Source organism: Pseudopodoces humilis, chromosome 16, assembly GCF_049639895.1.
Source record: "Pseudopodoces humilis isolate 2021_Gansu_Grassland_sample_001 chromosome 16, ASM4963989v1, whole genome shotgun sequence".
NCBI lineage: Eukaryota > Metazoa > Chordata > Aves > Passeriformes > Paridae > Pseudopodoces > Pseudopodoces humilis.
The window spans coordinates 3,623,591-3,646,107 of NC_142215.1; the positions used below are offsets into that span (position 1 = coordinate 3,623,591).

At 41.2% G+C, this 22,517-nt stretch overlaps 1 protein-coding gene across 2 annotated transcripts in view; it reads left to right on the forward strand.

The window, feature by feature from the left end:
• Positions 1-22,517, forward strand: part of IGF1R (insulin like growth factor 1 receptor) — a 174,424-nt gene that overhangs the window by 21,300 nt on the left and 130,607 nt on the right. For both annotated transcript variants that reach the window (XM_005521608.3, XM_005521607.3), the window contains exon 2: positions 10,443-10,988. In XM_005521608.3, the coding sequence (XP_005521665.3) occupies positions 10,443-10,988 (546 nt within the window). The remainder of the gene's footprint in view (positions 1-10,442; positions 10,989-22,517) is intronic.

The window sequence follows — 22,517 nt, forward strand, 5'->3', positions numbered from 1 at the left end:
TTGGGGATTGCAAGTTGGTCATATTTTAACTGCCTTGAGAAAGCAGGTTACAGCATGACCTATGTGATTTTTAAGCTGTGTAGCTGCCATGTGAAAGGAGGGGTGGGAGAGTTCCCTGTTCTGTTAAATGAAGTTTGATAGCATTAACTTTTTCTGTTCACTTAGATCATAATTTTTTTTTAGCATCACGTTAAATTTCTGTTTTGGTGGAAATATGGGACTAATGGAAGTCTTGGTTCAGTTTGTTAAAACAGAAACGTTGTGGAAGACCAGAGAATGTGAGATTTCTGTGTTTGATTGCTTAAGAGCTGGTTAGCACAGCATAGTAGGGCTCAGTGTTGCATATTGTTAAGAGTAATTGCATCAGACTTGTAATTTTTGTGTGGATCTATGACTCACTGTTAAATCCTTTGCTGACCATTATGGATGCAATTGTATGTTATGATACTGTTTTGTCAGTTGGGTTCTAATGAAGCCTGAATGATCCGGCCTGATTAGCCAGCCATTTTTTGAAAATAATAATACTAAAAAAATCCCCAAAAGCTTTTAAAGACAGCTTTCCTAGATTACTGCAGGGTGGCAGGCAGCTAAGAGCATGGTAAAGTCTTCCTAAATGGGAGTTGCTGAGCCCAGCCACATGATGAATTTTCATTCTGGAAGAATTTGGCTGCTTATCCCAGCTACCTAAGTGTATATCCCATAGGTTTCTGTCAGCCAGTTGCTGAGTCACTTGGATGTGCAGACAACTGTTTTAAAAACAAATAAATAAAATCATGCACGCAACTATTTTTTTTTTTAAGGTGGAAAGAACAGTCCCCAGGAGAGACAATTTTTGCTAAGCTCTATTGTCATCACAGATTGTGAAACATAAATTCAGTGTTATAAACAGCTTGTAATTTCAGTCTTCCATTTTTGCTTTAGCAGGCATTAGACTGAAGCTGCTGGCACTGGGTTTAAACATTATTAGCACCATTAAAAATGTTTTACTCTCACAGTTATTGATCATAACGTGCCACCTACTCACTTGTATGTTACATATTTTGTGTAGAATGGCACATGCTCATTTTGTGGTGCTGTCAGGGAAGTTACAGTGTGGGATAAGAAAAAGTGCAGAGGTTTGAAGTCTGTCTCCTGTGAGGAGGGGCTCATCTTTAGTGATTTAGGCATTACCTCCTTTCTTCTGCAGTTTTTCTTTGTTTGAGTTTTCTCACAAACTGGACGAGGCTGTTACTCTGCAGTGTTGCAGGGGATGATGCTGAAGTTGCATTCAGCTGGTGCTTCTGACAGCTTTCCCTTGCCTATAAATGCACCGGAGCAGTTTGCCAGAGGTTAGAGTATTCAGCTCCAGCCACGGTAAGGTTCAGACAATTACTTTCAGTGTTTGACACCTACGAGGTGTTAATGGGTGAGGAATTTGCTGGTGAGGTTCATCTTCGAGTTAGCTGTTCTTCTTTGGCAGAGACCCTTACAGGCATTGCCCATAACATGGGCACTACAGATCAGGGTTAAAAATTTGCTGCTTCTTTTCCTGGCTTTGCTAGCTGGGGGTTCTGGGTTGGATGTTATCCTCCCTCCATTCCTGCCCTGTGCACCCACGAGGATGAGCAGGAATCCATGCCAGCCGAGCCACTGCTGTGCTATTTCAGCAGCAGGGGGTAATGGATGTGGCTTCACAGGAACCCCCGAGGGATGTGGTGTATCAGAGCTGTCTTGGTCAGAGGGGATTAATTTGGGGATGACTTGTCATGAGGATGCTTTCACGTGAGCTAGGCTAATTCTAGACCTCCTTGCTCTGGTGAGCTGTGTAGAGAAGGCATCAATCAGTGTTATTAAAGGGATTAAATTCATTTTGTTGGCTCCATTTTTGCTAAGCTGCTGTTCCTGTTGATATTCAAAGTAAAATGTTGGCAGCGCGAAAGCAAGCGAGTTGAGGGACAAAAACTTTTTTTATGCTGAAATTTTATTTGTGTAAACTTATGGGGAAGTTGGAGGAAGTTCATGGAAAGCAATAATGCCAGAGATATCTTTAGCCAATGACAGCTGAAAATTGCAAGAGCAAAAAGGCAGAGACAGTTTTAGTTTGTGATGTGGGTTGTAGCACTTTTGTGTGTTATTTTTGTGAATGTTTTGTTCTGGTCAGCGTGGTAACACAGTGACCTTTGGATTTGGAATATATAGTTAGTAGAGTGGCAGAAGAGAAAATTAAAGTAGGATGTGTGTATTTTTCTAAGGACTGTGGGAGACAAGGAAAATGTATGTGGAGAAGGGGAATCTAGTTGCCTTTTAAAGTATGTGCACTAAATTTTATTGGCCTCTTATGACACCACTTTTTCCTTCCAAATCTGGGTGAAAATAATTCTGTAAAAGGTTGATAGGAGTGATGAGTAGCATGAGGTAAATTAATGATAATATACTATGTTTCTCAGAAATTACAAGCTACATTGCAATATAATCTCCAGTCCCGTGAGTGTTTTGAAGATCATAGTGGTCTGGCTTTGTCCTTCAAAGCTTAACTTGTAATTAAATGAAAAAAACCCCAAAAACCCAAGCCCTCCTTCTTGGCCTTAGATATGTTATGAAGAATGTTCTCAGGACTTATATTCAAGTAGAAACAGTGGGGTTTTGTTTGGGTTGGAGTATTCCCTTTCATGTTTTGAAAGCCAAAGATGGCAGTGTTGTCCTAGCGCTGGAAATACAGAAGTTGAAATTCAATTATGGTCTTGCTTAGCAAAATCTAAAATGATTGACATTTTCTGGGTCGTGGGGTGCCTTTTATCTCTCCCCTTCCCACCCTGAGAGGTGTAGCTTCATGAAATCTTGGTAAATGTAAAGAGGTTCACGTAGCATATTCAATGAAGAGAAATAGTTCAGTGGGTAGGGAAGCAGCTTGAATCGTGATGTAGATTTAGTTCCCTCCTTGTTACTGGTTCTGACATCCCAAGAGGTAACACAGAAGCTGGCTTCCCTGGGAAGAGATCTAGTGATTGATGTGACACATACAGGATAGGTGAGCTTAGAGAGTACAGAAATTTTGTGGGAGGTTGTGTAAGTACATTAAAGACACTAAAATATATATCTCATTCATAGTGTCACTATGGAGGCAAAACCAAGAGCTCAGTGGGTGGTGGAATCCTGTGTTAATGTAAAGTGTCATAAGCAATCTCTCCAACCACTGATTTCTGTGAACTCCACATTTAATTTCTTCTTTGCAGAGTATGCAATTAAAGAATCCTGAGACTTCAGTAGTAATTTTTTTTTTCCTTACGTCTGCAAATGGTGCAACTGTACTGAAACTTTTCATGGGCTTGAAGGGAAATTGTGGTTGCTAAGCTGTTCCTTCTCAGACTTTTGAGTTTTGCCTTCCATGTCATTGAAACTACTGCAACAAAGAAGGCTTAGACCCAGGCCATGGGCTGCAGTGACTCTCTGTTCAGTGATAACTGAATAACACTTAAAAGGGTTTTTTTTTAAGGGCTAGATGATAGTCCTGATGGCTTCCTTAAAACATGCATAATTCCTAGGAGTAAGGATGAAGAGAGATATAAAGATTAAGTTATACTTTCCCCTGTTTATAGTCTGTATGGGCATCACATATTCAGACTATTCCTTCTGTTTTCATCGATGTGTCCTTCTGCTTCTCTTGGGAGCAATTACAGACATGTAGGATAGAGGCCTCTTATAAACCTGATGATTGACTTTATCCTAAGTTCAGCTCCTTTTTCCTAACACGATTCAACCTTTCAGTGTCTTCAAGGAATTTTTTTAGAGCACTAAAGTTTTTTCCAATGTGCCTGACAACCCCTCCATTGAGTTGATCCAGTAGATAGTAAACATGTCAATATGCAGCCCATGATACATTATGCAGATCTAAATCCACTCAGTGCAATAAACATGTTTTGTTGTTGTGAGAGAGGGATGGGAACTCTGGAGATGCTTGCCTGAAAAGGGATGCTGCATGCTGGGAATCTGGGATGAGGGCAGCTGGACTGCAGCCACATTCAGTAGCTGTTTTGGACTCTTTCTTTACAAGGACCTGCCATAGATTAAAACTAAAATACACATGATGAAAAGGAAGTGGCTCTTTTGGGAATAAATAACAACACTGTTCAGAAGATGTGCTGATCTCCCAGAAAGACCCACAGCTCAGAGCTGACATTACTGAGGGGTGATGTGGTCAGGCCTCTTTCTTTAGACCAGTTTGGGAGAGAGCAATGTTCTGCACTCAGTAACATCAGCTCTCTGCTGACCAGAGAACAGCAGTAGCTGTCTGGGAACGCCGACCTCTCCTTGGAGTGGAGTGTGCTCAGAAAAGCCATTATTGGCAAAGTGAGCTGTGGTGGTGTGAGCAAGCTACTCTCTAAAAGTAGAACCAGCCACAATTGTCTTCTTGTATTAAGCCTTGTGGTTCTTTCTTTGTGTGGGAATTCATCCAGCACTGATGGTAACACACTGTGCTTGTTACCAACTGTGCAGAATTTCAGGGTAGATGAGAAGTTGGGCAACCTCATATTCTCCCTTAAAAAAAGAACCCTTTGGAACCTTGTGGATCACAGAATTTGCCCTCAGAATGGGTCACAACTCCTGGACAGGAAAAAAATACGGAATTAAAACAATTTCTGCATCCTTAGTGTTTTTTTTTCAGCAACCAATGTAAAGGTATGATCTTTGTAAAACTGCAACACTGAAGGTATCCTCATTTAAGATTAACTTTGCATCTCTACTTTGAAGTAAAGGAGACAGTTCTCACAGAAGCAGAGTCAGAAGGGGGAAAACAAAGGGAAATCAGAAATCAGGAAATCAGGAAAAAGGCGAGTGTGAGTTGATATCAAGGTTGTTGGTGAGATGCTCATGGCAGGCTGTCTATCCTCATTCTTGTTTCAGAGATGTAAAGGACTGCTCAGGCTGAAGAAGTCTCTGTTGCTAGGGAAAGCCTGACCCAGCTGGAGTAGACTTGTGTTGAAAAGGCTTTAGGATTGTGAAAGGGATGTGCTGGATTGACTTGGTGACTCAGAGCTGCCTTGGTGCTGCTTTGTCTGAGACCTTTTGGTGTTGAGAGAGCCAGACAGTGGTGGTTGCTCCATCTTTAACTTCTGGCTAGTTGAGAGGATATTGAGACTGTGCAGTGTAGTACAGCCTTCTAATGTCATCCAAAAAAGTAAAGGGTCAAAGGCAAGGCTTAAAATGTTGAGGAGTGTGGGTTTTTTTAAAGAAAAACTATATAGTTGTGTTTCTTTAGAACTTCTAAGTGGAGCAACCTGGAGGAATACAAAACTTGTAACTACACCATGATGAAATTGCTTCTTGTAGGAAATGAATCCTTCTCTTATTAAATCCAGTGAATGTGTGAGCTGTCAGTGCTGCCCATGAACACCTTGGTATTGATAGTGAATTAATGAATTATCTGTTAGTGAAATAGATAAATTTGTGTCCAGCTGGGATGTGATGTAGCAAGAATTTGTAGTGTAGGGTGAATGTTGAACAGAAAGCCTTCTGCTGCTTTGTCTGTGCTAGCATGAGATTTTGCAGAAAGAAGGGAAGGGTTCCTTCCAAAGACTGAGGGGCATCAGCCAAGTCCTTTCAGGAGTCACCAGTGACCTGAAGTAACTGGGAGATATAGGAAAAGAGTGAGGAGCTGCTGTGTGGAGTAAATGACTGTTTGTAAATAGAGGATGATGAGATAGCAGGTGTTTCTCAAGGTGACAAGGCAGTTCTGCATGTCAGAATGGTTTTAATGATCCAAGTAAGCTTTGGCAAATCATAGTTAAGGTTGAGAGGAATCTGCTGGATCACTGCACTCTGTGACACAGCTTGTTTGGAGCCTGCCCAGCTTGTCCTCAGCAGTGGTGCTGTGTGTGTGTGTGTGTGTGTGTGTGTGTCTGTGTGTATCTGTGTGTGTGTGTGTGTGTGTGTGTGTGTGTCTGTGTGTATCTGTGTGTGTGTGTGTGTGTGTGTGTGTCTGTGTGTCTGTGTGTCTGTGTGTGTGTGTGTGTGTGTGTGTCTGTGTGTATCTGTGTGTGTGTGTGTGTGTCTGTGTGTCTGTGTGTCTATGTGTCTGTGTGTCTGTGTGTGTGTGTGTCTGTGTGTGTGTGTGTGTATGTGTGTGTGTGTGTATGTGTGTGTGTGTGTCTGTGTCTGTCTGTGTGTGTGTATCTGTGTGTGTGTGCGTGTCTGTGTGTGTCTCTGTGTGTGTGTGTGTGTGTGTGTGTCTGTGTGTGTGTGTCTGTGTGTCTGTGTGTCTGTGTGTGTGTGTGTGTGTGTGTGTGTGTGTCTGTGTCTGTCTGTGTGTCTGTGTGTGTGTATGTGTGTGTGTGTGTCTGTGTCTGTCTGTGTGTCTGTGTGTGTGTATCTGTGTGTGTGTGCGTGTCTGTGTGTGTCTCTGTGTGTGTGTGTGTGTGTGTCTGTGTGTGTGTGTCTGTGTGTGTGTGTGTCTGTGTGTGTGTCTGTGTGTGTGTCTGTGTGTGTGTGTGTCTGTGTGTGTGTCTGTGTGTATGTGTGTGTGTCTGTGTCTGTGTGTCTGTGTGTCTGTGTGTGTGTGTGTGTGTGTGTGTGTTCACAGCCCCAGCTCTGCTCCCAGCCAAGGCACCACTTACATGGAGACTTGCCAGGAGGCTCTGCCAGATCAAGGAGCATTAATTACTCTCGTCGTATGAACCTGTTATGTGCAATCACTTTTCCTGGTAGTTCATTGACCCCATCTCAGTTACATGAGCAGGCTTGGATCTGTTCTCTTACTAGGAATGGGCTGCAGGTCGTCTGGATGACTGGGGTGTGGAGTGGGTATTTCTATTGCCTTTGGAAGTTTATATGCCCTGCAGTTTGCCCATGGGATGCTCCCAGAAAAAAGAGCACAAGTGGGCTTCTTGTTGGACACCAGATAGAGTTCAGGGCTTCTGGACTAAGGAGCTGTTTCCAGGGAGAAATTTTTGCTTGTCTAGGTAAAGAGTGCTTTGCTTCTCTTCATTATTTTACCGTATTGGGGAGTTATCTTTTAAACAAATAAATACATTTGTCTTTAAAGAACAAATTTCTGACTCTGAATTACGTACTTGGTTTAGGCCAAGTCTGATAAATGTTAGACAGTTTAAGGAAAGGCTTGGAAATCTGTAGGCAGCTGAATGAAAACAGCATGAATCTGACTATTGGTAATTATCCTGGGTGTTTATGATCTCCCCAGAACTAGTGGGGCAGGGTAATAAACAGCTGTTGCATTTTTATGTTCTGTTAGTGAGCAAAATAAATACATAATGGTTAATTTCCAATTCTGAATTGAACGTGAAACAAAGACAAGTAATCCTAGTCATATTAAAAAAGTTCTCTAAACTGGAATATCCAGAACTGTTAAATGGAATATAAATGCTCTAAAGAGAATTTTCTGTGCACTTCATTGTGTCTGACAGACCGGTTTATATTGTAAGTCCATATAGGCTTTCTCTCAAATGGCATCCAAAGAAAACACAGCACAGCCAGATGGAAATTGGAGTTGACTTTGAGCTCTGATTAATTTGTTTTTCATATAATCCTTTTCAGGGCAGCGAGAAAAACGTGAGAAAAAGATGATGTATTGTGGTATAATTAACTCTGGTGAACAATGTGAACTTTAAAAGAAATTTGTTTTAAAAAATATCTGCTTTAATGGGAACTGATTTTTCCAAGTGTCAGGATGGCCCACAATGCTTGTCCTATTTCATATTTGTGTCTCTGCAGTTCTCATTATATGTGTAAAGTTCTGCAAAACATAACTCACTAGATGAACTAATAAGTTCTTAAATCAAAAATGTCAACAGCCACTCATCTGTGATCAGTTTCTAATGTGGGACCCCACTGGACTTCATCCTTTTCCATGCTAAGAGGATGAGGTTTCGTAACTGAGATGAGTGCATACTTTTGCCATAAAGCTCTAGAAATTTCATTGATTTATAAAAGCATTAAATATCTAAAATTAAGTAACTTTTGAGCTGAAACAAACATAAAGCTAAAAGCAGTATGACTTTGAAAGCCCAGCCTCAAACAGAGACATGAACAGATATATAATGCTTTAGTTAATGGTTGCTGCCATTTCTCTTACAAATTGTTCTTTAGGGTATTGTAACTCAGCTGTTTTTAAACCCATCACTCTGGAACCTTGCCTGCAAAATGTCAGCGCAAGTGCAAATTTTATTTCTTTAACAAAATAAAGGGCTTGGAGCAGTTAGGCTTTCTAAACTTTTATGGCAGGAAAATAAATTCCACTACTTTTGCTTTGCCACAGCAAGAGCCATACTGTTCACCTTGGTCTGCCAGTAGGCAGAGGTGGAAACCAAAATGGTTTAAGGGCAGGCACTGTGTGTTTTAACTTGCCTTTTCAAAACGAGAGAAGCCCACTGTCAGCCTCTGGGCAGAGGGCACAGTCCCTAGGGTGAATGGAGGGTTCATGGCTTTAGAAGATGATTTCTGAAGCTGAAAGCAAGATGTGGGTACCAGCTCATTAAAGGAATTTAATAAGGCTTGAGGTTGTTTTTCCTATAGGTTCAGGGGAGAGCCCCTCGCTTCTTCTTCACTAACCAGTGCATCTCTTACCAGATCGACTACCTTGGACTTCTTTAACATTGTCTCTTCCATCTGGCTTCTAAAGCTGGGTACTGCCAACTCATTCACCCTTTTTAGTGTTTTCCTGAAGTTCAAGCCTTGACACATATTCCTGCAGTAGAGTCCAGTTTTTCTGAAATCAGTATGTACGAAAATGGGGATTTTCTGTCTCAGTGCTCATAAAGACCAAGTGTTCCTGGTGGTACATTAGTCTTGGGGTTTATTACTGTTTTTGAAAGTATAAGGAATGAACTTTCTTGCACATAGTTACTTCAGTGCAGCAAGTCACATTTAATAGCCTTTGCTTTCAGCTTGAATCTTTACAGAAGGAAGATTAGGTAATAGTTTGTTTAGAAACATCTGTTTCCTAACAAAGATCTTGCCCTATATTATTTTTTTATGCTGTCCCTCTAACCAGAAAGTCCTTTAGTCTTTTAAAGACTTAGAAGTCTTTAAGTCCTTGTTGGGTATTAGAGTTGCTGTGGTTTTAGCATGCTCATGCTCTGGATCCTTTGTTAGCTTAAGTTATTAGCCTTAGATAAGTGTTGTGGGATGGAAGGACTGGTTTCTATTGTCAGCACAATTTCTGAATCTCTGGACAATTTGTCTGGGTTAGAATTTAAGTTTTTTGGCTCCAGTGCTTGTTTAGACCTTTCCCTTGTCTGAGGAAAAGATGTTCTTAAAATAATTAAGCCTAGCATGCATTAAAAGAGAATCTTTCCACAAAATTGAATTGCTTGGGGTTTATTTGAGTTTTGGGTTGCTTAAATAAATAGGCATTTTGCTTTGTTTGCTTACAAGCAACTTAGTATCTCTAATGGGGAATCTTTTTTCCATGTTTTCCAAAGAAGACCAGCTCTGAGGGTTTTGAACAACAGCTCTCTACACTCTGTAGTTCTTTGTTTTGCATCCAAGTGGATTGTATGTGTCTAAATATTACATTATTAACACACATGTCTGCCAGCCCCTTTAACATTGTCATTGTGATATGTCTCTAATATGGAAAGACTTAATACATAGATTTATTAGGGAATAATCCTTTTGGTCATTGTTTTCTTGAGAGTTCATAGAGTTCAATCTGCTGTTTTCAAGGAAAGATTCTTCACTGTGATGCTGCATGTTCTTGTAAATAAATTTATCCTGTGTTTCTTAGAACTCAAGAGACTTCTTTATATCTTGGTGCCAAAATTAGTGAAACTTGGTTTACTGGAACATGCAAACAGGGATTCAGTGCAGTAAATCCAAGCACTTTGTTTTCTTCCCAGTCACAGAGCAGGAAGTGCTGACCAGCTTTCCATGGATTTAGTGTTGTTGCTGACCTACTGCAAGACCAGTATTCCAAGAATTAGGGCTTGTTTGGCGTGTGACCCTGGAAAGAAAGAGTGATTTGAGGCCTAAGTTGTAATTTTCTGGGAAATGCCCTCTTTGTGTGCATGTGTCTTAAGCAGGGCGGGGAGTGAATTAGTAACATAATGACCAGTGGATCACTTTCTGTTTTACCTGACTGGCTTGAAGTGATGTGGCTCAAGCCCTGCTCTGGGCACACATTCATGAGCTAAATTGAAGCAGGGTGTGCAGGTGCATTTGGTTTATCTTTGTATTCCTCAGCTCTTCTCATCAGCAGTAATAAACCAACATTCTCTGTTGGTTGCAGAATACAGGGAGAGCTGCCATCCCCGTGCCGCTCCTGGTAGCGCTTAGTGTGGCAGGTTAAATGAAATGAAGATTTCATGGAGGTGTAAATCAAGCACTCATTTTCTATTTTAACACTGTAACCTAGGTAAAAATTTTATGGCCATCAGAATATCCTTGTTCCAGTTTCAAAAGGCTTAGGAATGCCTTATTTATTAACTTTTCTTCCTCCTGCTCCATTTCAGTTTGCGGGCCAAATGTCGACATTCGCAATGATATCCATGAGCTGAAGCGCCTAGAGAACTGCACGGTGATCGAGGGTTTCCTACAGATCCTGCTCATCTCCAAAGCTGAGGATTACCGCAACTTCCGCTTCCCAAAGCTCACTGTCATCACTGACTATTTGCTGCTGTTCCGTGTGGCAGGCTTGGAAAGCCTCAGTGATCTCTTCCCCAACCTCACAGTCATTCGTGGCAGGAACCTCTTCTACAACTATGCCTTGGTTATCTTTGAAATGACAAATCTGAAAGAGATTGGGCTTCACAACTTGAGGAACATCACCCGCGGGGCCATCCGGATCGAGAAGAACTCTGATTTGTGTTACCTCTCCACAGTGGACTGGTCTCTCATCCTAGATGCAGTGTCCAATAACTACATCGTTGGGAATAAACCTCCAAAGGAATGTGGGGACTTGTGTCCGGGAACAATGGAAGAAAAACCATTGTGTGAGAAGACATCTATTAACAATGAGTACAACTACCGCTGCTGGACCACCAACCACTGCCAGAAAAGTAAGATATGAGCAGATACCCTGTTTTTGTTACCTCTTTGGGAAGTAAACATTTAGTTTTGTGGTTTTAAGCTCTTCAGCAGCTGAAACTTTTATTCTAGTTGCGTATAGTTTACGTGAGTTATCCAGTTGCCACATAAATAGATTCTTCCCCAGTCAATAAAGATTTGTCTCACTTAAATTAAAAAAAAAAAGAAAAAAACAACAAATCAGCAACTGTAAAACAAACCCAAACAAACTCCCATAGTTACTTCCTCATGGAAAGTGTAAGTATGGAACCCGTGCCATTGTAGCAAAGCTGGAGGCAGCTTTACCTCCCTTGAGGACTTTGGCAGGAGGTGGCCATCGAGTGCCATCTCCTCCTGCTGAAGTGACATTCCATGTGTGCCAGAGCTGTTGCCGTGCTGAAGCTGTTCACTGGACTTTGTTTTTTGCTTCTCTTGGCATGTACCTCCAGACATTCCTGTAATGGTAAATCCTGTATGTAAGGACTTGTTTACTGACATAAATTTTCACAGTACTGTCTGTAGAGTCAAAGAGTCCATGAATATCTTGATTCCCAGTGAAGTTACCCTTGCCTGTTTTATTCTTATCTGGCAGGTTTATGTCTTTCTGATAGCAAGTATTAGCAAAAACAAAACCTGATCTCTTCTCACTTTTTAAAAATAGAGTAAACAAACACATAGTTTACTCAGGTAACATGATTACATGGCAGGCTTTTTGAGTTCATCCTGTAACTTTACGAAAGCTGAGCCCTGCAATATCAGTAGGGCTTAATTACAGTCCTCACTGGGAGGAACAGTTCCTAAATTCCACATGCAGTCTTGACCAAAGCTGCCATAATGATAGGAAACACCACAGTGTCAGAAATCAGGACTATATTCACGTTACCTTCATCTGGGATGTTATGTTTTTCTAAAGTGGCTTGTCAGTTTCTTGTGGAGTCCTCCTGTTCAATTAGAGCTGCAATTAAAGTACCTTGTGGGGCAGTTTCAGTCAACACATGCCAAAAATACCTCTGCAAAAAGGCATTTGGAGTATGTGCTTTTATCAATACTTACAGGAAATAAAGTTCGTTTTTTAAACAAAGCAAAGAAAACCCCTCAGCCTGCTACTGGGAGACTTTGTGCTTTGCCCAGGGCGAGGGGAGTGTAGCTATGAGTCCTGCAGGCCAAATTTATGTCTTCATTAACAGAGTGTAACCCTGTTGTCTACAGAGGGTGACCAAGGTGACTCCTGTGCAACCTCATTGCCCTCAGTGGTTTGAATGGATGTAACGAGAGTGTATTTAATGAGATATAACGACTTACTTGCTTTCTGTTGAGTGCTTTGCCTGTTTGGAGTAGAAGAAAGTAACGTGCAAAAAAACTTTTTCGGCATCTAAGGGACTGTTAAAATAATTTGGATCCCAAATACGTGAGAAGAAATTTGTTTAAATAAAATGAGGTCATAGTTAGACTGTGATAGCAGGACTTTGAAGGCAAGGGTAGGTAATGGGGTTTTTTTCCATATATGCTTTCATCTCCTTTCATGGGAGATTGTGAAGAAGAAAGCAAGTGTTGGAAAAGAACCTTGAAAGGCTTGTTAAGAGCATTACAGTGTGGAAAAACAATTTGGTTTAGATTATCTTAGGATGTACAGCATATAAAGAAATTATCAAGTCCTAATCAATAAAAAGAGTGAGAAATCTGGACCCGTTCTAATCTGTTTGTTGTGATAAGCCACAGACTTTGAGGAAGATGACTTTAAATTTGCAGGCCAGTCATCTAAAAAGAAAACAACCCCAAAGCACTCCTGCTCTGAAGAAAAACAAGGGAGGTATAAAAGTGCAGTTGTTCTCAAGGAAGCTTTTTGTCTCCCCTGCTAGATTGCTCGGGCACTTTGGCAATGAACTCCTGATCAGGAGAGGACTCTTGCAGTACAGAATCACATGAGACATGAAAAAGAATAGAAGGAAGAACTTTTCAGTTACTGAGTGTTTCAGTCAGCATTTTCCTACTGGTGGAGATATGACACCTATGTTATTTTCCAGGGAATATTTTTCTAGTGCAGTATCTAATTTAACCCTGACATTCTCCTTGTGCGTCACAGTAATGTTAAGCTGAAAGTGCTCTCTATCTTTCAGGGTTCCATTGTGCCTTTTTATTTTTCTTTGCTCTGGCTCTGTGGAGGAGTGTGTATTAAATCTCTCTTGTGTTTAGGTTTTACGCTGAAAGATCTGAAGTTGGTGGGTAAATGCTGTGTGGGAACACTTGGTACTTTAAGTAGCCTGGCTTCTGTTTAGTTTTGCCATTGAGTGGAAGTTGTTTTTTTTCCTTCTTTTTCTTGCTCACAAACAAAGGAAGAAGCTTGTGCTTCCTTCAATATAACTTGTGCAGGAACAATGCTGAGGAAGGAGGGAGGGAAGGATATGCTGTGTCTGACAGAATAATCCATGGACATTTCTATAAAAGAGCAAGCTACAAAGAAACTGTAACTTTTATATTTTCCTGGGTATTTTTAAGGTTCAGCGTAAAGCGTCAGCAGCTCTCCTGCCAGTTTGGTTGCCCTGGTTTCTGTGTAGTGTACATTCCTTTACCTTCGAGTGCCCCAAGGCAGCAGCAATACTAGTTTGCTCTCTTTGGAGCTGCAGCATGTTGTGTTGGGCTTGGCACGCTCTCTTCTCTCCGACTTGCACCTACTTTTATGTTGGTGTATTAAATGCCAGCTGTGCCTCACTGGGGTTGCAGGTCCACATAGAAGAATCCTTCAAGATAAAAGGAGAGTACTGAAGTTGTTTGTTTGCATCGGTGCTTTGGGGCACAGGTGGAGATGGAAAAGATAAAAACTGGGCGTCCAGACATACAAATGAGACTATGGCCTTTTATGTTTTTCTTTTTTTCTGGCAGTTGTGACTGCTGGAAAGGTTTATGGAAGCTGCTTGCATCTCACTCAGTAACTGATGTGAGAACCAGAAAAACTGTTCCTGCTGTGCCCCTTGCAAGACTTGTGTCTGATGACACGCTACCTCTGCCTGTGCAGTGGTCTGCCGTAAAGAAAACTTTGGTTGTTTTCTGTATCCCTCTTGCTAATGATTAAATGTTGAGGTCTGCTGCCTTAGTCACTAGGCCTTTCCAAGCCTGCAGAAACCAAATGTAAATTACACCCTTGAAAGGCTGCCTGGAAGTTCAGGATCCCTTGTCTACCATAACCTTTGTGCTCTTTTTCAAGCAAGTCCAGCTAATGCTTCCTAAGACACTTTTGCCATTGCTAGGGCCACAAGAAATGAACTGGGCAAACTATTTGGGACAGTAATAGCCAAACTAGCAGTGATCTGTGTATAAGATCTGTGGTGCCCTGTTGTGTTTTTTCCCCTATCTTATTTGTCTTCTTTCCCCCAGTTAAGCTGGAGATGCTTAGTGCCAAATACTTGCTGGAACTTTTTCCTACCTAAAGAAAAGACAAGGGGTCTGGTTATGGGGGAGATAGGCTATAATGTCTGTGAGGGAAGGGGCATTGGTTTCAGCTGCTGCTTCTGTGGGACAGGATGAGAGCACAGTCTGGGTCCCCTCTTTGTGAGAGAGCAAATTAGAGTTCCCATATTTCCCAAAGCAGGTGGAGTACCCACGCTTTCCATAAAAACAGTGACGGGGAGTATCTGAAGTGTGTGAGGGAGCTTTAAGATTAGAGTTTAGGCATTAAAAAAAGGATGTGTAAGCTGGCATTGTAGAGAGGACACGGATTAGGGCTGTAAGCATTAAGCACTTGGTTCAAAAGAGGTGAATTTGACATGAAACAATAGCTCATGTAGACCTTGCTGCACAATACAACAGGAGAGAACTTTGAGCTTCTCAATGTGTGAAACTGAGGACCATGGAAAAGGCATGTGAGGATTTGGAGGCCGATGAAGCAGATGGCAGCTAAGCACAAAATGTTTTTAATGAAAATGTATCCTTATTCATTTTTGAATTGGTTTGACAATGGCCCGAGAAGATACGGTGTATGAGGAGCAGGAGGGAGAGAATGACAGTGAGTGGGAAGAGTGGTCCATATGTGCCTTCTACTAAAATGTTTAAACATATGGAGACAGTAACATGATGTATTCTCACAAATATTCGGAATCTGCTCCTGTTTGTTTACACGGAGCTCAGAAGATAATGCAGTTGAGTGGTGTCGTTTGACATGGCTCCATTGACTTGTGCAGTGCTTACAGTGTGCACCAGCTGGGAATCTGCTCCCTGTTGATTCAGCAGAGTAGTGCTGAAAACCATGTGCTGCACTTCCCCCCCCACCCCCTTTCTCTTCTTCTCTTTCCCTCTCTGAGGAGTATTCACTGTATTCCCCTGTCCTTTAGAAATAGTGAACATACGTGAACTGTGTAGGCAGCAAGAGAGGGGAAGAAGTTGGGAGCCAGAGATGATGAATCAAATTATTCTTATTTTGCTTAAAATTGTATTTGCATGCTTTTTTTTTTTTTTTTTTTTCTTAAACACTGAAATACAGTAGATATTATATATGTTAGCAGAGAACAACATGCTTTAAGTTTTACTTTTTCAGCAAGCAAATTAGCTGGTCTCTGTAACACTAATCCTACCTCTGCTGGTTTATAAAAAATTAAGTATCGTATAAACCTGACCATATTTTGAAATGGAGAGGTTGTTTGTTGGTTGTATTTGGTTGGTATGCAAACTCTCCAGCAAATAAACATCTTCTGAAAGGAGTAAACAGACAAAAAGATAATAATTGTAAAAGGCACAGTTGGTGTCACTGAGTTAGAAAAATCTGGAGTACATTAAAAAAAAAAATTGTTAGTGTTTTCCTTCTGAATGAAGTTTTTTGCTGACTTTCGCTCCCTTCCTGAGAAGTTTGCTCTCCAGCCAGAGGTTTCCCAGAATTTTTATTATGGCTGTGAGAGCATATTTAATTAGTAAGCTGGAATGGCCGCAGAGCAGTTTTGGCCAATCTGCAGTTAATTACTGTAGCAGTGGTTTATATTCTGAGAAAAGGGCTAAAATTAAACAAATGTATATTTGCCATTTTTCTTTGTTCTATTATAAAATGGCATAACCTGGGAAGAATCTTGCAGCCTGCACTAGCCACCAAAAACTATGTGATAATGTTAAGTACTCATCGTGGCTTCCTAGTTTCTTTTGGCACAAAGATTTGTAGAGGACTGTTTGTTTTGAGAGGCCTTTAAATTTGGGTGTTTCATTTTTCAGTATGAAAAGACCATGCAGTGAGCTCAGGCCAGCACTTTGCTATGTGTTCCAAAAAAAAAAACCAAACCAACAAACCCAAAAAACCGAACTTTTAAAAATACTTTCAAAAGATTTAGAACTTTTCCTTACATTTTGGAATAAAGAATGAAAAAAAAAATGTTTGAAGTTCTTGAAAATACCCTGTGTGTTTTCTACTCACATTTATACACACACACACACACACACACAGTCTTCCATCTTCTGAAGATACTGTGTTTTACACTTGCTTCAACTTGCTTTATCTTTGTCAGTCCAGAGGCTTGTTTATGGTCATGAGGTGATGTGTAGCCACATTTTAGTCACCATCCATGCTGTTGGAGAAATTTATTTTTGTTAGTGTTGTTTGAGATGATGGGAGGGGGTAATCCATGTGTTGTGGAATGAGACAGTAATGACAGAGGCCATGATTTCAGTGGCACTACAATTCTGTATAGGTGGTGGGGTGATTAAATGTATGTGCCCAGTTACTCTGAGTAATATAAACTCTGTTTTACATAGAGACCATTCTAATGGATTTACTTGAATTGTCCTGTGCCAAGAAACTGTTTCACTGTCAGAAAAAAAGCAACCAGTAGAAATGCAGTTGGGAGGTCACTCATAGGAAATACTAATTTCTTGATTTTCTGGGTTGTGTGTGAGTTCATTCCTCAGTTCAGTTTCACTGATGCTGTGCGGTAAAGGCTGGAGAAGAAAAGAATGCCCAGTTCTTCCTTACAGGAGGATACAAAAGCATCACCAGATTGCACACTGTGTGCCTGACAACTTTCTAACAGGGAATGCTTGAAAAGAAGTCCTGATCTAACCTCACATTATGTGGAAGTTCATGGGAGAAGGGAATGACTCTGCAGCCCAAGGGGCCTGAGGCTGTGGAGCAGAGGGGGAGAGGGAAATGATGACTGCGAACACATTCAGTGAGGATTTCTAAGATGATGTTTATTTATTTTGAACTTAAAATAAAAATAAAAGGAAGTGCTTTAAAACTTCAATCACATCCTAAATTTACTTTTAGAGGTACAGTGTGTTAGCGATGTTTCAGAAATTTGATAATCTGGTGCTACCTAGGGTTGGAAACTGAATTCTTCTGGTTTTACTTGCAACTTTTTGTTGTTCTTAACGATTTGTTTTCATCCTGGAGTAGGCTGAGAGTGATGCTCTCTTTAATGAATTTTTTGGTTTACTTTCCTGTGCAGCAGTGCCACGTTAAATCTATGCAATTAAATACAAATCTAAACTTGAACCAAATCTTTCATTAATGTGCTTAACTTGGATTTCCAGGCCCCATTGATATATATGTTAGACAAATGTTTGTTAAGCGAATAGACAATTGTATTGGATAGTTAATTAGATGTTGTAAGGCTTTAATTTTATGATGAATTTGCAAAACAACTGGGAGCTGAGACTAGCTAGCAGTGTTACAGGGAAAATATCAGGGAAATGTCAAGTGTAAAACTAAAAGAAAGGTGTGTTTTTGCTGTGTTCTTGCAGATGTCACAGGGACAAGGCAAACTCAGCCTGGCTTAGCATTTTCTGCAGTTCTCTGTGGCTCTTACCCATGCAATGAGTCCAGCTTGGAGTGGGTTACGAGTTTTCCTAGGGATTTCAGTTTTGACAGGTAATGCTTGTATGGATGTCAGACAAGGGGTAAACTTGGGCTGCAGTCTTCTTATCTTGGTGGGGGGCCCTAAAGTGATCTGTGCTCCACCTGTCCACTTGTCCCATTTTCATGGAATGTATAGAAGTGGATCTTTTGTGATGACTGATGTGCAATTAAATTTGAAATGGGCTGAAGGAAAGGGAAACTTAGGCTCAATCCTGGATAGGAATCATATTCTCTAAAAACATTGAATGGGAGAAACTATTTTCCTATTTTTCCTTCCCCAAACACACATGAATGTAGGAATTAATTGTCCTTAAGCAGTTTCATAAACAGTTTTTATGTGGCGAACAAGTTTTTCAGTGTTTAACAGTCCTGAAGCAGCCTTTGTTTAGCCTTCTTTCCCACTAATAGTGGGATTTCCTTTTCAAGTCTGTCTATGACTCTGAGAATTAACTTCTAATAAAAAGATGCTCGGGTAATAATATGTTAATACAGATTGTTGAATTGCCTTTTTCTTCTGAGGTGAACTCAGCCTGGTTCAGTTGTCGACTGTCTCTTCCTCCCCCTCCTTTTGAGTGTTGAGAATGGAATGTGCATGTGCTATCAGCCGAGTGCTAAAAATGATTTAGCAATGAGTTTGCCCACCATAAAATGGGGAGAGTCTGAGGTGCCCCAGAGCCTGGCTTTTTAAAGCTGGAAACCATGTGCCATTCTCTCCAATTTTTTTTTGTTTGCAGTTTCTTGCTGGGCAAAGTGAGCATGTAGTTGCCTGCCCAAAGTACAGTTCTGTATGCCCAGGCTAGTTATTAAATGTATTTGTGTAGCCCTTGACAGTGTAGGCGAGAATGAATTCAGCACATGACTCTTGGGAAAGACTGGTGTTTTATTTTGGAATTTGGTTGCTGGAGGGATTTGAGGGGCAACTCAAAAGTTCTCAGTTGTTGCTAGTTAAAGTTCATCAGTTTATACTCTTAAGTGGATCAAACTTCTACTTTGTACACCAAGTGTGACCCTCCTGATGTGTTTGTTCCTGGTTGCAGCATATTGGGTTTACAGGCACTTAACTGCTCCCTCCTTGATAGACACTGCTCCATAGCAGCCCAGGCTCATCTTCCCCCATTAATGGCTTCTCTAACTTTTCAATCAGTTATGGGGTCAATTTGTCTTAATTTGTTTGGGTTTTTTTTAAATTTTTTTTTCCAGTTGAAGTGCAAGGCATATAGATGGATGATTAAAGGTTATAGTTTTGGGAAATGATGCCATTTAGGAAGCATGTTTGAAGTGTTGGGCGCGCAGAGAAAGTCTTTTATATCAAGGCAGGCCTTGGGAGGAGGAGATGGTTTTCTATGTATAGAAACTTCCCGTATAGGATAGCAAGGGAAGGTTGCAGGGGGGTTGCCTGTCTCTTTAAGTGGGTTTATAATTGGCTAGGAATTTTTGTCAGCTTAGTCACTGCAGCATTCAGCGGATGAGGGAAAAAAACCACAGGCCCCAACCATTAGGGCCTGGATAGGCTCTGTCATCCCAAAGGAATGCATGTGAACAAAACACTTTGTGCGGTGCAACCGTTGGCCTAAACAGTATTGCATTCTTAAAGCAGGCTCTGAGTCACATGGAGCAGATGGATTGTTTCACTAAAATGGAAGTTATGTATCACTGAGCGCTCCCATGGAGCTTTCAAGTGCGGTTCCAATAGGTCAGGGTGATGAAGGGGTGGAAAGGAAAAAAAAAAAAAAAAAAATTCAGCTCCTTCTTGTGTGGTTGAAATAGTTTCTGTGGTGTTGAAAAGGTAAGAAAGTGTTTCACTTTTTTAATTACTTGGCTGGCACACTAGCCTCAAAAGTTTCTCTCTAGATTTCAGACCAACGTGGTCTTAATTCTGAGGCACTTCTTTTTAATGGTACTCAAACTAATCCAAAGAAACCCATGTTTTGAGGGGGACAAGAAGAGGAGAAAAACCCCGCACTAAGCCCCAAACCTGTTGGCTCTTCTCCCAATGCAACCAGCTGCTCTGCTCTTCCCCATCCTGCCAGCCTTTTGCCCCAAAATCTTCCTTTGAAGCCGTTCTCTTTAGAGCCCACAGTATATTGATCAGTGAGGGAGTAGCTCTGTCTCTGAGGATGCCCCATCCCTTTATTTGGTTTTATCTCTTCCCTTTGAGGGATTGGAAAGGATCTGATAGGAGCGTTTCCAGTCTCCAGCCTTCAAAGCGTGCAGGGGAGGAGCTGTGACTTCTGGCTAAACAAATTCAGCGCTGTCAAGTGAGGTGTTTTTTCTATTTTTTTTTCCTTCCTGTTTTGTGGGGAATCCTCTTTAAAGAGTGCTCTAGGATTTAGCAGAAAACCCAGCCTCCAGTTGGTCGATATTGACAACTGCTGTCGTTTGGCAGGCTGGCACTGGTAGGAGTGCAGCAAGTTTGGAGGTCTTAATCCAGTTATCACGAAGGCAGGTGTTTCGGAATTAGTGCCTCCCCGTGTTGTATTAATTGAATCTTAAATCATTACAGCACAAAGGGGAAACATTGACTAAATTCCCTTCCATCTCTGGAGCTTTCCTCATGAAGGCAGCACATGAATAGGAAGTCTTAGAGAAGCTGGTTTACTTTGAGTGCCTGTGAAGGCTGTTTGGCAGAATCAGAATTGACTGGTCCACGTGAAGTGCTACATGCAGAACCGAAATTGCAGTGAGTCACTGTCTGCTCTGTCTTTTGTGATCTGAGAGTCTGGGATAAAGTACTGCAGTGGGTGTTACAGATAAAACCAGTATGCAAATCTCTAATTCAGAGATGAAGCCTTTTTCCTCTTCTTCTCACTGCAGTTGTTTGTCTGTGTGCATTCATTTTTCTTCTGTAGAAAAGAAATTAAAATAATTAGTAATACCTTGCACCAGGAGATGAAGACATTGGTGGCAGGGAAAACGAATACTGCTTCCAGTAAACCAGCTGTAGAGAGATTTTAAATTCAAGGGCTGCTTTAGGATCAAGTGGTTTACAGGAGAATATAAGTAATTGGAATTCATCTTACAGATGAAAAAAATCATAGTCTTCCTAGGCAAAAAAATTATTTTTGTCTACCCTTAGGATGCTGCTTTGAATGGTTAGAGTTTTCTACACCTGTCAGATGATCTTTTTAGGAGAAAAGGTGTGAGGGAATGAGAGAGCATTTTTGGAGTGGAGAATGCAATGGAAATCTTTCAGCATGTCCCTGGTGACAATGAGAGGCCCCTGAAGTCTGTGGTGATCACAGGTCCCAGCTTCTTGCCTGGCCTAAAAGGAATATTCTGCTCTGTGAACCAGCAGTGCTGTTTTAATCATGACACTGTTTTAATGGTACTCAGATCAGTGTGCTGTACCTGTCCTGTGCTGTTCATGTTCTGGATTCTGGATACAGTGTCCATATGCTTTCCAGTAGATAAATTCAACATCATGCGTGTAGTACCCAAAAACCTCAAGCTGTGAAGCTTTCTTGGTTTTCTTGTCTACTTATAAAATATTTATTGAAATGGTAGCTGGCCCGGGATGAGGGAGGAGGAGGAAATGTTGTTCAACAACACAGGGCTCACCCGTCGCCATAAGTGATGCAAAGCTCTGTTTACATTAAGTGTGCTGTAATGGGGTTACTTCAAGGAAGTTGCATAGCAAGAAGCAAAACCATTTGCTTTTCTGTGTGTGCTGAGTGGGCTGCATGATCTGACCTGTATGTGAGGGTGCTGTCTGGACAAAGAATGTCATGAGCAAGTGGGACAGCTATTTTGCAATGTTATCCTGCTCATTCTTGTAGTATCCAGGAGACACTGGAATTGGTGCGAGTAACTGTGCCATGCCTGGTTAAACACAATGCCCTAAAGAAGGAGTTAAAAGAACCCTAAAAGGATGACATCCCCACCCCCAAATCTTACAGCAAAGAGAAAGGATTTTCCTCCCAGCTTGTGTTCCCAGAACAGCAGCATGTGTGGCAGTAACTTGCCTGGGTTCTCGCAAGCTTTCTCCTCAAACCTCTGCTTTTCTGTTCTCCTTCCCCATATGTGTTTGGGAAACTGGAGCCTTCCCTTTGCCTGCCTGGCCCTTATCGCTGTTCTCTGCAGCAGCACAGAAATGATGTGCCTGTCCAGTTCATTCTGCTGCTGCTTGGTAAACTAATGAGCAGAGGCACTGCAGCTGCCAGGAGGAATTCCTTTCCAGCAGTTTTGCGAGAAAAGTCAGCAGGATTAGGGCCTGGTTCAAACTTGATTGTTCAGCATATCTGCTATGCAAACCATTTGGGTGAGGGAGAGAGCAACCAGAGTGGCAACCAACTTTGCTTGAGGCAGAAACGAGCTGTGGGAACAAGGAGGAGACTGTCTTGTTCTTTATAAACCATAGTCTGCTTAGAGCATTTTGGTGTGCTTAAATACAGACATATATATGTGTGTGTATATATATATATGTATATATATATATATATATATATGTATTTTTTTCTTCTCTGCAGCAACACCCTGAGTTAGTGTCTATCCTGGCTTAGAGGAAACAATTATTTCAAAAGCCTTTCTTAATATCTTTCTTAATCACCTTTTGAGCTTCTCTCATGTTTTGCTGCTTGGATGTGCCTGCTTGTGCCAGATCATGCACTGGATCTCACAGTTCTGGAGTACCTACTTAGTTATCTATCTAGGCAGGGAGTATTGGGGCACCTCCCAAGTATTTAAAAATAGAAAT